Below are 15,967 nucleotides of genomic sequence, written 5' to 3'. Positions count from 1 at the left end.
TCATCACTTTGCGAGAAAGCACAATATTAATGGTAGCCTATACTAACTAGTACTGCCCATTATGCAATAATCCACCATGAGCAAAATTTCTGTTTTTATTTTCATTCGTCATCCGTTCTTATTCTAACAATCATTGTTTGCATGTCATATGTATTATGGTCTAAATAAGCATGTAAAAAGCAAAGAACTGAAATTTGAAATGATTGCTATGGCCACTCTAGTATATATGAACATCTGTACATTTCAGTGTTATAAACAGAAACCTTGGCTGTAAATCTCTGATTACTTTTAAGTGCATTACCAATTATTAGTCATATGAATCAACTTTGTTCTAATAAAGCAAAAGATAATTAGTCTAGGAATCTGGGAAATAGCATAAATAGCAATGTTTTGTATCATAACAGTCAATAAATGAGTGTCTTATCAATATTTTTGAGGTGTTTCAGATTGAGATAATGAGATATAAATTAAAAATCCTAAGTTTCTGATTTGAAATACCAAGATATTAAGCCATATTTCCAATATGAAATAAGGAAATTTAAACATCTCTACAACAATATTGCATGTCCAATAGAGGCAGACATAATGTAGATGTAGCTGATGAGCTTATCTGGATCTGGAAGAAAGCCACATTCTCACTGAGTGACGTTAAACTGGCCATGGCATCCCTCTGTGATAACAATACGCCCAAATAATTTTCACTGATCTTGCCGATGTTGACTGGAGAGAGGACAGGGGATGGCTCAGGTTATGTTTTGTTCCTATTCATCTGTTCTGTCACTCCGACCTTCGCTCAGACTGATGAGTGTGGATTCTTGGGTTTACGAGGCATTAAGAATGTGTTGCATGTCACACATTCACAGAGCTCAATTTGTGATAATGATATTCTCAAATAATCTCAGCTAATTACAGAGGTCAATCTATAATTATTCCCTCCATATGTTTGCCTTCCGGAAAAATCTCCCTCCATGAGAAAACAAAAACAAGTGAAAACACTGTGGCACTTAGTCATCCAAAAAGGCAGGGGGAGGATTTGTGTGTGTGTGTTGAGGGGGTCGATGGCTGCCATTGACACACTGCTTCAAGTAGCAAATGACTCATGCAGTGCTGGCACCAGTCCAGCTCACTGTTGACTGCAGCATTTGTTTCTGTTCATATGAAAATATATATAATTTTTTGTTTTGTTTTAGATATTTTTCTCTGCAAACATCTGCAACCTGCTTCAAATGCTGTAACACAGGTGTTGTGCTAATAAGATGAGTGTACCAAATGTGATTTATACCAACTAAAGAAACTATTTTTTATGCACTTTTCACACATGTGCAAAAACAAATTTCTGTATTTCATACTCTGCAGAGTCGATAAACCTTCTCAATGTTGCAATTAGCTCTTTATTAGTTCCAACACTTTATGCAATAGGAAATTTCATAATAGGAAAAACACATTTTTTTTTACTTTAATACAAGTTAATGCAACAAGATTTGACTAATTTTGGATCATTTATATTGGTGATTCATAGTGAAATGTCCTCACTACGTAAAAGTCAAATGGCATGACGCAATCCATATATTACTCTCAACACTGTAACATAAATACTTTTCTACATAAACATCTGCAGCCTGCTACAAATGCTATAATGAAAGCAGTAACAGGTGTTGTGGTAATGAGTTGAGTGAATTGGATTTGATTTATATCAACTAGAAACAACATGTATGTACCTTTCACAAATGTACAATACATTAATCTGCGTATTTCCTACTCCGTAGAATTGGTAAACATTCTCAATCAAGTGCTGTTGTTGGTTCTTTATTGAGTCAGCAATATGTAATATTTTTGTTAAAACTGGAAGACGTAGCATTAGGATGGTGTAAACCCTGAAATAGTGATTTAAAAGACAGCGGTACCAGGACAAATGTTCAGGTTTCAAATGCAAAATCAAGCTTATACTGATGAATATATTCTGACAATCATAATTAATTTACCTACATCCTCAGAAGACATGTTCTTCACCATATTTTGACCGAGTTCTCTTTTTATGCTTGCTCAACGCATTCACAAAAGTCCGATTATTCTGCTTCTGAGCATGACCAACATTACAAAATGTTCCTCTGCATGTTGCATGCAATTACATATTTCCACCAAAGAGGTCTCCAAATCCCCAAATCCTACATAGCATTCCTTTAATGTAACAACATTTTTTGATTGATTTTGAAACATTTCTATTGGCAACTCTTAATAAAATGTCCTCACAATGTAAAAGGCAGCTGGCATGAATAAATACGTTTACTCATCACTGTTACATGCATTTCAGAAATTGTATAATTCCAATTTAAAAATGTAGAACTTACATTTACACAGTCCATGATTTATAAAAAAGATCATTCTTTCATGATTCTCATGAATCATATTCCTATTCATATGTTTGCCTGTTTAAAACTGGCTGTGAAATATGCAAATTGTCGGCTTTGTGAAATTCTGTTCTTTATACATCAAAATAAATGCTCCAGCAGCACTAGGAAACAGTATTATTAGAGTGTATTAAATGGCAAAAGAGCCACTTTTTGCCCCAGTAATAAACAGTTACGTTTAGGTCTTTATTGTCATTGTTACCAATACAACGAAATTTAAAACCGGGTAGACACTGAGCCACTGCAACTGTGCCATTAGGAAGGTCAATTGATCAATTAAATGATTAGAATTGTGTTCTCACATCTGATTCTATCTACTTAGTTATAAAGTGCTAGAGAAAAGTAGCTATCCACAAACAATTGACTTCATAATGTAATCCTTAATACCTACCAAGTCTATATGGATATCACCCTATGCAGCTGCTCTTATGGCTGCACTTCAAATTTATTGCACTTACTCATTTAGTGCTTTACTAAAAGCCGCTTTGTCATCCACCGCTTATCTGTGCTGCTTCAAACACACACAGCAAATAGCACATTCATCCCTCCACCTTCTCCAGGTTAAGCTTGTTTTCTCTTTATCAAAGCCAGAGGGGCAGAATAATAAAGGCTAAATTCTAATAAATTTCCTGGGTATGGCTCCCATGAGGTGACAGCTCTGCTTTGACATGATGGCACTGACAATCAGTGTTCCAATCTGTCATACTGCACTGTACCTATTATAAGCAGCAGGACATTCTGTGTATGGCCAAGAGCTGATGTTCATATTACAATGACAACAACAACGAGATTTAATGTAAATAAATTGAAACTCCTGACAGCCAGCACTATGTGAAGCAAATTTACATGTTAAATAAAGGAGAAACTGACCAGGAATACGATTCTATGGAGAGCACATTTTGGCTATCTAGAAATCCTACTTATTATTCTCAGAGGGAGAAAAGTGTCTCCAATTATTCTTTTCTACTATATTTTCTCTTCCAATTCCACAGTTAAGTAGACTACCTACCTACATCTAACTGACCTAACATCTAAATAACACTGTTCACATATAACACAGTAGTGAACACAGTAAAATGTTAAAAATTATACTGAAATTAAGTGTTATAATAAATATCCTGCAATATCTAAATGAAAACTGTGCATGATCCTAAAATTCTAATGAGCATGCTTGATAGACATCCCTCTGTTCAACACTTCCAGCCTGCTACACTCCTGAAGCGTAACTAAATACAACAGCGCAAAACGAGAGAAAAGAGTGAAACTGGTTCTATATATGCAGGTCATGTTGCAGACTACGCTGCTATGTCCATGACTCACTAAGAACATTATGCGGTTTTTATATGGTCAGGCTTTAAAGAAAGCAAGGTTCTTGTTCACTTTACTGCTTGAGGTGCCAGCGTGACTGGATGAACAACTGGGTAGATGAATGGATAGATGGACAGATAGATGGAAAGACAGATGGACAGACAACAAACAGACACAATCTAGTCTGTTACCCCAGATATGCTTGCTTAGTTAGCTTCTGATTGGTTGTTAGATTGAGCTCGGTAAGTTTCTCTGACTTGACCACAGAGAGACCGTAGGGAAGTACAGTGTTACCAAAGCCACATCTGCCTTGTGATTGGTGAGGATACTGCTTACATACATGTGACTTTTAAGCACATGACTGCCCAGTTTACACTGAAAGAGGAAACATTGCTAAAATTAATTAGTGGACAATGGTAGGTTATTTACAAGACATTCTGTATGTGCTTACTGTGTTGCCTAGAAGACCTAGATTAACCCACTTACACACAGCACTCAGTCAAGTGCTGGTGTTAGTTCTTTATTGAGTCAAATCAGCAATATGTAATATTTTTGTTAAAACTGGAAGAAGTAGCGTTGGGATGGGGAAAATGAACACACCAAAATTTGGTGGAAACCCTGAAATAATGATTTAAAAGTCAGAGGTACCAAGACAAATGTTCAGGTCTCAAATGCAAAAAAAAGCTTACATAGATGAAGATATTGTGACAATCATAATTAATTTAAAGTTTTTGTTAATCAAGGTGCAAACAACGTAAATGTTTCCTCAAAGGTACAACAGTGGTTTTAAGATCAAACTGTGAACCTTCGATTTTTTTTCCAGTTGAAAAGTGTGTATTTGTATCTTTTCATAACCTAAAGTTTTAAAACAGAACAATACAATAGAAAGCCTCTAGACAAGACGGGGTGTGTGGAGTCAGTAAAACTTAGAAAATATAATTTCAATGTAATAAGTTACAATTATGTTCCCTGACTAAAGGGACTAAGATGTACCCTAGAGGTTTCCACCCCAGTGCCAAGAGGGATACTGCCTCAATGACAGTTTTATGCCTTTATTCCTGAGAGTGCAGAAAGAAACACAGATTAAGGTTACTGCTAAGATAGCAGGCTGGCCTATATGGTTGTTGCTTAACTAAATATAGCAGGACAATGAACTACAAAAACTACAAGTGACTATAAATGTTTGTATTTTAACAAAATAAGAATGAATTGTGCCCTACAGATTCTCATGAGGTTGAAGGGGATTTTGACCAACCTGGCATCAGTTTGAACGTTTGTAGGAAAAGCATGGTTAGGTCAATGACAAGACATGTTGCAGGTTTTGCAACTTAACTTATTTATTTACAAAAGCAAATAAACTGTTGCATGCTGATCGAATGCAGCAACCAACCACAAATACAATCTGACGAGGGCCTGTTCTCTCATCCCCTGGGATGTAGCACTAACCACTGGATAAATCTGGAGTGGTAGCCTGTGGCAGAAACAATGCCATCTTTCATTTATTTGCTCAAAACATATTTTATGACAACAGTATATAAAATGGTTCTGATAAAAGGACTTCACTGTGCTTCAGGGCTTTAATGAAGCATTTCCACAAAAAGCCCTATCAAATCATCTTTAATATTGTGGAGAAGAGTGCTACAGAACAACGTTCTTGTAAAGGTGTGAAGTTTTTACAGAGGAAAGAGGTCTTTTTTTATTCAAGCCATTTCATCAAATCCTCTTCATTTTAAAGGATCTCTTCAGCTGTTTGCACATGTCTGCACACTGGATGCTAAGCACCTCTCCCCATAATCCTTAGCTTAGCAAACAAATACTAGGATGTTTTAGACTGCTGCTTGACCTTTCATCCAACTTGCCTCCATTTTATTACACGAGACACAAGACACTCTGTAGCACCTCATCCTGCTACTTGATATGCATGAGCGTGCCCATGAGAGACACACAGCCAGACAAATCAGTTATTATCTTTAAATGATAATCTTAAATCCTGCTATGTAGACTCCTGGAAGCTATGGGGCAAAGGCATCATATCTACAGTAATTTAATGAGAAATCACACTGGATAATAGGGCTTGGTCATGCTCGTGCAGCAAGCATTGCTACCACTAACTAGCTGTACATCAGAGGCGTAAAGACAAAACAACTACAAATAAATGGTGATGAGAGTTCTGCGTGTAAAGGCCATTATAGTAGCTTAGCACTTTTGTTAAGAGGGAACAGGCAATAATCCCTTTAACCAGACAACAAAAACAGCATTAACAGCTCAATTAATTTCCTCCTGCTGGTTCTCTGCTGATTTAACCAAAGGGAGTACACGCACACATGCACACATGCACACATACGTACACCTGCAGTCATTTGCGGAGCATTTTAGAAAAGTAAACCCTATTTATCTTTGTTTAGCTCATTAAGCTTGTCTCAAGAGCAGTGTTGTCAAAAACAAGGGGAGATGATTAAAGCAAACTGAATCCACCATATGAATAATGTCACTTCGTGTTCACTCGAAAAGTAGAGTCACCTTTTAATTGCATATACATCGTGTTAGATATTAAATGCCCACTGAACTAACTCAAGCTCAGTGGGTAATTACTAAAGGACAACATGCAACCCAGATAGGCCTTTCCATGATGAGGTTAGTAGGCTGAGCAGAGTCTAGCTGTTTAATATCTTACTAATGTAAAGCACTAATTAGGGTGTTTTGCCTCTCCAACATTTTAAAGGTGTTTGAAGTGTGCAGTGCAGCGCTCCAAACCTACTGCAAATGTACATACCAAATTAGAAGCGTCTCTAAAGAGGATGTTTTGATGTTTTTGGATGTTTTTTTGCTAAATGAGGCAGCTTACCCGGCACTCCTTTCCTGAACTGCCTAATGAGAAAGGCTAAATGTACTCACGATCACCGCAGAGGGGGCCACCGTAGGTCGTCATGGTGCAGTCACAGGTGAAGCCCTCCCACTGCTGCAGACACACACCCTGGTTAGAGCAGGAGTCCTCTGTGCAGGTGGTGCCAGGGCCAGCTGGAGGGGGATAGTATATCTGAGTAGTCACTTCAACAGGGCTTTATGTCACACAGAACTGTTCAAAAAATTTGAATCATCTGTCATATTAATATTTTTTTAAATTATTTTATTCAATAGTAACACAAAGTAGATACATTGTAGACTGAAATGTTCTAAATTAAAAATATATTGTTCTTATTATGCTAAATAATATACTTATATAATATAGAGTTTCAATTATGAGGCATTCTCTATGTTTATTGTATAACTTCATTTTTGATGTTTTACAGATTTCCTGTATAGCTCTATATTCTGGACACTTTTACATTTTTAAATATTTTACATTAATTATTTTAAATTCAAAAACTTACAAAGTACTTTCATGATATTAGAATCGTTTAATACATGTATCTCCAACAAAACTGCTTTTATATTATTAAAAACACTGATACAAAATATTTAAACAGTTTTTGAAACTGTCTAAGCAGATTCTGTTGTAAGCAAAATAATCAGGTAAGACTACCAGTTTAATTCTGCCACTCAACTTGGCCACAAACCACCCACTTTGGCTATCTGACATCCAAACTAACAAGCACTATCTATAATATACATAAGATTCTCGGTGTACTACTGTAGGTGGAGCTTCTAAAGCTGGGACTACGTAAAGAGTGGGTAGCATATCAAACCTAAACTCACCATCACATCCTCTCTCCACTTGGCCCACTTTATGCAAGGCATCAGCAATAAGATCTGGCAGCCTGCCATTTAGGTCCACAGAGGCAAGACAGCCCTGGTAGCCATCCCGAGACGCTATCAGCTTGGGCAGGCTGTTGTACATGCTCTTTCCCACACCCCCAATGTACAGCTCTCCTGGAGAAATGAACAAGGCATTTACCAATGTTTGACAGACAAATGTACTGCATGACACATTATAAAAATACAGTCATTAATAAGAACCTTGCACTATGAAGATTATAGCAGTTCAACCATTTTATTTGATGAGTAGAGCTTCATATGGAGGAATGATTCTTTTGTTCTCACTAATGATCTGTTCATTTGATGCTAATTTCCTGGCGATGAAGGATAACACAAATGTACCTTTGATGTGCAGCAGAAAAAAAGAGCAAATGGTTTGCCGGTGAAGTGAGCATATAATCAAGTTAACAATGAAGTTCAATGAATGCCTTCAGTCTCTGAGAAAATGTTTAGAATGCAGAATATGCAGATAAACACCAAAACTGAAAGACGAAGTTCAGCCTGCTTGGAGCTCAGTGACCACATATTCTGAAAAACTGTGGAATGACTAAAGGGGGAACCCCCCCACAAGCACACACCTGCAATAATTATATAGCCTACACAACTGGCAAAGAGCCAGCAGCAATGGTTTCACATTATCTCTGTTTCGCTGCTGTACATTGCTGACTGGTCTGTTTAGGCTATTGCATCTGTATGTATACCTGTGCAGGCCCTCATTAATTCTATGGCAATTACAACCCGTGGAAATGGTCAAAGATGAAGAAAGACCCTCCAATCACCTAGCTGAGGAGAGCATATTTAGAGGGCATTATTTGTGAGGGAAATCTCTGTCCAATTTCTCTGAGCTCTGGCAGAAAGACAGGCAATTATGTTCTATAACTGACAAGCAGGAATACATATGGCAATTTTCATCCCACAGTGCAAAAGTCTGCTTTCCCTGCTTGTTTGCTGAAACATGCTCTTTCTCCCTCCTAAATTGACTAAGGCCAATTAGACCACCATTGAAAGCACTCTTCACAACCTCCTCAACTCTATTTAATTTGATCCAACGTTGGAGAAGTTGCATTTTATCATTCTGACCTTCCTCAGTCATTACAGACCTCTTGACTTACTAACCACATAATTTTCCACCATGGCCTCCACAATAACAGCACTTTCCTATCCCTATCTAAGAAAGTCTGGATACTCTAATGAATGCATCGGCATTAAAAACTTGACACAGGGCAATATAATATATGTATATATGTTACAAGATATCTGTAATGTCAGATTAAAGTTGTGGAATCTCAATCTCTAATCAGTACTGTGAAGATCTGCAATACAAGCGCAAGTACAGGCTAGACTAGAATTGATTAGTCCGACTGAAGCCATTCGGAACACAATTCCTATCCGATTGAATGAGGTGGGTAATCCTGTATAAAATCTGTTAAATAGAAGAACAATAGCCCTGTAAATGTGTGAACCCGATGACATTCTCAATCTGAAACTTTAAGTATGTTCTGCACATGTGTGTCTGCGTCATAGTGAAAGTTTATAATGTTCAACATGGCAGTGGCAGAAACTGTTTATGCTTTGAACTTTAGAAGACGAGGTGGTTATGTGTCTTAAAACATGATGTCCTCCTCTCGCCCTTCTTTAATAAGTACATGTGAAGCACATTTTTGAAAACTCTGAGTGAACCTCACATGATGCTCGCTGTCATGGTAAAGTGTTACTCTACGCATGCACGTCATTCTGGATCTGTTTACTTGTGTGCAAATAAATGGTGATTTTCATCAGACTGTTGAGTAGAGTGAGCATATAAACACCTCAGTCTTAATCTATAATCGAGATGCATTCAATTGGTTTGGCAAAAGTCTTTGCATGCAAACACAGCCATTGCCACAGTCAGCATAAAGCCATTTGTCTCCATTTTGTTTGCCAAACACCTGCTGTTCTTTAGCATGTGAAAATTTCATACCGAATGTATCAGTTTATTTTTACATTTATGTCAGATATTAACAATGTTTTTTTCTTTTCCTTTTCCCATTTGGAGATGCATTTTTGTTCTGCTCTTTCTTAGCAATAATACAAAGATACAATAAATCATAGAGGATCCTAGCATTAGCTTTGCATGGTCACTGCTATACAATGACTGCTGGGAAGATGGCAATCACACATATCCAATTATACATCCAATAGTTTCTTTAATTACTCATCCAATGAGTGGGCTTGGAAAGCACGGAGGACCTTTCATCCCGTAGAAACAAGAAAATCAATTGCTTTCTGATAAATTGCTCTGGAATTGTAAAATGACATCTCTAGCCATGTTTCTTTGATGAACAATGACATATTCATGCCCACACTGGTTAAGACAAGACAGGATGGGAAAGATGTTTAGCCACAGATCATGACAACATGATTAAAACCCTGCTGCAATTGCTACTACTTCTCAAAACTGCTGGAACCTCAAGTACCACTAGCCCACATTATTTCATATTGAAGTTTTCCTATATCCAACATTAGACTTCTGAAATACAATTACAGTGACATCCAGGCTCAAGGAGGACACTGGAGGCAGGGTTCAGAGCTGTAGCAGCCATTTCTTTAATTTCATCCAAAATGAACACAACAACCAAAACCAACACTACCCACTTTTCAGTGGCTTCTACTGAGAATTCTCAGTCCTTCCTTCACAGGAGCTTTTCAGCTCTTCTGTCTTCAGCTGCTGCTTGTCCCTCTCTCTTGCTCTGTTCCCTCTCAGCTCTTTTTAAAAGGTGCTCATGAGCCGAGACGGAACAAGAGCTCACTGGCTACGAGAGGCACCAGAGTAAGGAGTGAGTCTCGAGCTCCACCTCCCTGTTACCACCCCCAGCTAGCAGCTCGGCTGCCTGGGTCAAACGTGACATGTAGTAAAGCGGCCCAGCTGCATAACAGGGGGTAGGGCTTGGGCGGTGGAGCTTGGGACTCGCTCCTTCCTCTGGTGCCTCTCGTAGCCGGCACCAGCATCCTCGTCCTCCTCCTCCCGCCATCACTCCCATGACTCGCATCACTCTCATCCATCAGGGGAGCTCGGTCTTTGCACTCCACCCCCTCCACACTCGTGGCTTTCTCCCCAGCGTTCTCGCCAATGTTCATCACCATTGGGTGTTCTTTGGGGCCCGGGGGGCAGGCACATGTAACATACCCCCAACACCCAACTCAGACTGAGAACCCTGCCTGAGCCGCCACACCCCACCGGGAAAGACCCAGCACCAGGTGGGAAGGTGGGAGCACCAAGCTGTTCCGTGGGTAGGGACTCCCTCAGCGGCCGGTTACGGGTCTTGGAGGCCGGCACGTTAGGGAAGCCTGTGCCACCCGCTAACGCAGACAGGATTGCACTGACATTCTGGGGTGCGGGCGGGGCCACGGCAGGCGGGCCTGCAGAGGCGCCTTTGGTGGTTAGCGGGGCCTCTGCAATGTCTTCGGCAGCAGACGGGACGGGAAGGGAAAGGTGGTGTGCTCTTAGTCCCCTCGGAGTAGGAAGAGGAGGGCAAAGAAGCACTCCAGTCCTCCCGGGAGCTGGAACTGGAGGCTTGAGGGGTGGTGCAAGGGGGGCTCCTGTCCCCACGCACACCGAGGGTCGCTGCTCCACCAGCAGGCTCCTGACCATTTGACGGGTTGCCACCTGCTGCTCCTCAAGCTGCTCCTAGTGCTTTTCAGCATCCTGGAAGACAGCCTGCAGCTCCCACCAGCCGACCAGGTGCAGGTGGACCAGGGTCTTGATGGCCTCTCTTTCTGCTGCGGACACTCCCTCGATGTGTTGGTGTCCTTCTGGGTTTCGGCACCACTATAGCACCGCATGTGCTACCCTGGGTTCAAGGAGGATGCTAGAGGCAGGGTTCAGAGCTGCAGCAGCCAGTTCTTTCATTTCATCCAAAATAAACACAACAACCAAAATCAACACTACCAACTTTTCAGTGGCTTCTACTGAGGCTTCTACTGAGACTTCTCAGTCCTTCCTTCACAGGAGCTTTTCAGCTCTTTGGTCTTCTGCTGCTCTTTGTCCCTCTCTCTCACTCTGTTCCCTCTCAGCTCTTTTTAAAAGGCGCTCACACTGCCAGCCAGACCAGCATCAGCTGGCTTTCATTAAGGGCAGCATGAGCACCCAAGCCAAGACGGAACGAGAGTTTGCCGTTCCGCCTCCCTGTTCACGCCCCCAGCTAGGAGCTCGGGCCTCGCTCCATCCTCTGGTGCCTCTCGTAGCCGGCACCAGCATCCTCATGCTCCTCCTCCTGCCGTCACCCCCGTGACTCGCATCACTCTCGTCCATCGGGGGAGCTTGGGCTTTGTGCTCCGCCCCCTCCTTTGATTGCTTTTTTGATTTTCTAATTGAAAATACGTACACTCTGAACACAATTCTGCATGTTTTGATGCACACTTACTGTTTTTTACTGTTACTGTTTTCCCAATGTTTTAGCTGCTTTTTAAAATACAAGTTGCTAACAGGAGGCTTCACGTATGTCTTGTGGGAGACAGTTTCATTAAAATGGTAACTTGTTAGGAAAAAATGTTCTAAAAAGATTTTACTTCAGCATTTTTTATGAGTTCTACTGCTCATCTCATCATGAAATGTCAAGAACAGCTTGTGTCATCAAATGGTGCAAAAAAATGGATTTAGACATACATGTATATTAGTTTTCACAGAGTCCTTACAAAAAGACCCAACATTTTGCAAGGTGGCCAACTAACTCCTAAATATGAAAGTAGTCAACACTTTACTTCCCAACTCCATGCATATGCTGACTCATTAGAGGAAAAAGAGAGAAAAACAATTACAATACATCCCATGTCGATGAAACAAATTATCTGAAACAGCTGTAAGCGTTAGAAAAGAAGCCAGGTTTTTGGAAAAAAACCTCAATTAGCGGATATCTTGGTAGGAATCTCGGCACGAGTGTTCTGTGTGTATTCTGGTGCCAATAAGCAGAACAGGTCAACCATTACTTTCTACTGATGGATCTCAAATTCCACACATCAACGCCATCCAATCCCTCCCATTTGAGGATGCTCATTTTACACTTCACAGAAACGGGCCAGAGCCGGAGGATTCCCACACTTCCCTCCATTCTCTCTCACATAATTGCTTGAGCAATTACAACTGACACATACTGCGAGGCTGTTCTTTTGATATCTAAAGGACTTGTTCTAAAGAAACCCAATGAAAGGGCCCTTGCAGCCTGCTGTACTGACAGCAGGAAACACTGCTTTGCAGCCTTATTTGATTTGGACTTTATTACACATGCGGATTGAGAGGGAAATTGACTTGACTCTTGCAGTAAGATTCAATGGTTCAAACAAAGTAGCTTTTTTGTGTTTGAAAAACGGTTCTTTTAAAAAGGCCTTTATATATTTAATATCATTATCCAAAATTCTCCTAATCCTGGGGACTTATCAACCTGTTCTCTGTAGTAGAGCAGAGTAATGATTTAAAACATGGACCGGCATAATGAACACACATGCGAGCGTATTTTCTTTCATTTATATTTGTAGTTAATTGTGCAGAAAATGCCCTGAATTCTTCATTTTAGCACAGAGCCTTCAAAGTGAAATACACATACTGATACTAGGATTCTCCATATTACTAAATTTTGCACTATACTGCAAAGACTTCAAACATTCCAAGTATTCAATGTGAACTTCATACCTTAGCGTAGTATATCAAAGTATCAAATAAAATATGCAATTTATTGTTACAGGATGTGAGAAGGCTGCTCTTGAGGCTTCTTTTGGTTCTGCTAGACTTTCATTTAGCCAAGCCTCAAGCCCAGCACAGTCACAGAAAACACCATCAATTAATGAATATGTTATTCTGCATAAGTTAAACATAAAATGCTGAAATACTGCCCAAGGAGAGCTAAATGTTTTTGCTTTCTTCAAAAACTCACTCACAATTACTGATTAAGGCTTTTAATTCTACTTTCTTTTAATTAAAAAGCCTTTCCTTTCCAATTTATTAGCATAAATGAATAGCCAGTGAGTCAGCACTGGTTGAGACAAATTGCTCACCCAAGGTCAATGAGTGGGTACACATCTGTGACTAGGTATTCCTTCATTATCTTCTTTTGTATAGCAAAATTTTCATTCATTTGTGTTCTTTTTTTGAGAATATCAGCTTATTGCTTTGTTTGACACACACAGAAACTTTATGAATATGCATATGAATAATAGTACCTAGAATTGAAAGAGCTCAATCATCAGTCGCATTTAAAACTCCAGACAGATGTTCTATTCTAACACATGCAGCACAGTGCAAAAGTCCATCCCTCATTTTTTCCATTTACAGCCAAAACAGCTACAAAAGTACAAGGTATTATTTTTTCTGAGCTGGGAGAAAACGGAGAAAACATACTGTCTACAGAAAATTACACAGAAGCCTCACCAATTAAATTTAATCTTAAATTGTTCAGTTTAGTGTGCCCACACTTTGTCTTCATTACAGCTTCCATTCTTTTCAGGAGACTTGCTTTGTGTTTTTAAAGAAAACTTCTCACAATCCAAATAAACCCAAACATGTCGAATGATGTTGAGGTCTGGGGTGGTCAATTGTTCTGAGAACACTGGCAGATCCATTGTTTGATTCATATTTTCTCTGTTTTTGTCTATTTGCTTTTCTCAGTAACAGCTTCTTGACAGCTATACATATTTTCAGACACATAGTGTTGAGTTGTCTTCTCATGGTGGGAGGATGGACAGAAACAGCAGTGTATTTTGGAGCTTGATTTAAGGTGCAGCAGTGTATTTAAGGTGGAGCTTGATTTTCTCCTCTCTCCCATAAATGAAAGCTTTAAGCACTGCTTTTCTGATGGTGACAGTTTGGTGGTCTACCAGGTCTTGCGTGATTGTTAAAAGTCCCATTTTCTTTGTATTTTTTAATTATTTTTTGAACTCCAGTTTTGGAGACTGTTAATTCACTTATTTTCATTTGACCGCCCCCTTCCTTACACAAATCTTATAAGTAATAAAATATTTCAGAAATGTCTTCTTTTAATGTACTCCCATTAAATAAACGAAGGGTGGTCTCTGATTTTTGCACAGTACTGTAAAAGGTGAACTAGATGTGCATTTCCTGAAGGAATTGCAAGAGTGCTTGAAAAGAGCTGCAAGTGTGTGTGTGTGTTTGTGTGTGTTAGAGGGAGAGATGTATGTGTTTGTGGAGGGAGCAGGGGACAGTCATTCAAATGAACTGTCACTCTGTTATTATGCAGCTCTTAGTGGAGAAGCCTTGTTTGAATCTGATTTGCACCCTCTGAACAAACAGTCATAACTCGGGAAATGTTTACTCTATCGCTTAACTGGATAGATGGTGTGAGATAAGACCCTTTGAGGATTATGTGTAATGCTGTGTGTATTGAGAAGAAAATTTCTGAGTTATGACGAGTTAAACACAGAAAAATCTTGAAATAAGCAGATTCTGATTTTGAGAAATTTACATGGGAGTGAATGGGCAAGTTTTCTGTGCCTAGTGCCAAACAAATGCTCATAACTCTAAAGCTAATTGATAAAATGATGAGATATTTTGAGGTTTCAGAAAGGACACATTCCTCTACCATTTAAAACTGAAAAGGAGTTTCTAGGTGAAAGTTTAAGGATTTTAAAGCAGATTTCCTGCATGATCAGCTGTGTCTGTAAGACTGAGTTGCCTGCTGTGACGTCATTGATGTCAGTTAGAATTTAAAGTTCTGAACATTCCGCCATTCAATCTTATGGGAGGTTTTTAATTGTTAAACTTAATTTTATTAAAAACTACCAATGCAATCGACTCCAAAAATACATAGCACAAGTCACAGTGCAGAGACCTTCAAAACGCAGTTTGAACGGAGTCTGTACGTTAAGCGATTCAGGCTGTATTAATTGCAGGAAAGTGTGGAAGAAGAATAAGAAGAAGTATGAGAGATAACAGCTCAAGCCCTCTAATAATAAGATGACTAGTGCATTAGGCTTATTCAGCCATGCATCTATTTCAACACTGGTCACATCACACTTTTTACCCTGTGGTAACAATATAGAGATCGAAGCACACTGAGGAGCAGAATGTGGTCTGATGCAGAATCAATTGAAAACTGCAAGACTGAATCAAGGAGGTTTGCTAGTTCAGAAATGTGAAATTATAAGCTGAAATGTTTTTTTTTTCCTGAAGGCGCTGCTGTTTCTTGTTCTAACTACAGACAGAAAATGAGATGTGCTATGTTGCAGTTCCTTGTAAAAATACTGAGAGGTAGATTTTTTTTATCTTTTTGAAATGGGATGCACCTGGGGAGCTGACAGCTTTATAAATAGCCTGAAGGAACAGCTGCTTATTACAGTTTTCAGGGAGTCAAAATTAAATACAAGAAAAATGGGTAGCTGGAAATGTATGACAGCATTTTAATAGCATTTTCAAGAGTCCAGCAAAGGTCAGAAGGCTATTCCCAAGGCCCACTGTATGGAGGTCACAGTTTATGCCATGCTATTGAGGCAGCATCATTAATCTAGTT

At 39.4% G+C, this 15,967-nt stretch overlaps 1 protein-coding gene across 22 annotated transcripts in view; it reads right to left on the bottom strand.

Annotated features, from left to right (window-relative positions):
• Positions 1-15,967, bottom strand: part of nrxn2a (neurexin 2a) — a 402,488-nt gene that overhangs the window by 208,380 nt on the left and 178,141 nt on the right. For all 22 annotated transcript variants that reach the window (XM_037545872.1, XM_017698739.2, XM_037545881.1 and 19 more), the window contains 2 exons: positions 7,413-7,586; positions 6,612-6,734 (listed from right to left, as the gene is read on the bottom strand). In XM_037545872.1, the coding sequence (XP_037401769.1) occupies positions 6,612-6,734; positions 7,413-7,586 (297 nt within the window). The remainder of the gene's footprint in view (positions 1-6,611; positions 6,735-7,412; positions 7,587-15,967) is intronic.

The sequence above is a fragment of the Pygocentrus nattereri genome, chromosome 16, assembly GCF_015220715.1.
Source record: "Pygocentrus nattereri isolate fPygNat1 chromosome 16, fPygNat1.pri, whole genome shotgun sequence".
NCBI lineage: Eukaryota > Metazoa > Chordata > Actinopteri > Characiformes > Serrasalmidae > Pygocentrus > Pygocentrus nattereri.
The sequence above is the reverse complement of the archived record's forward strand: the minus strand, read 5'-3'. Positions and strand labels throughout refer to the sequence as shown.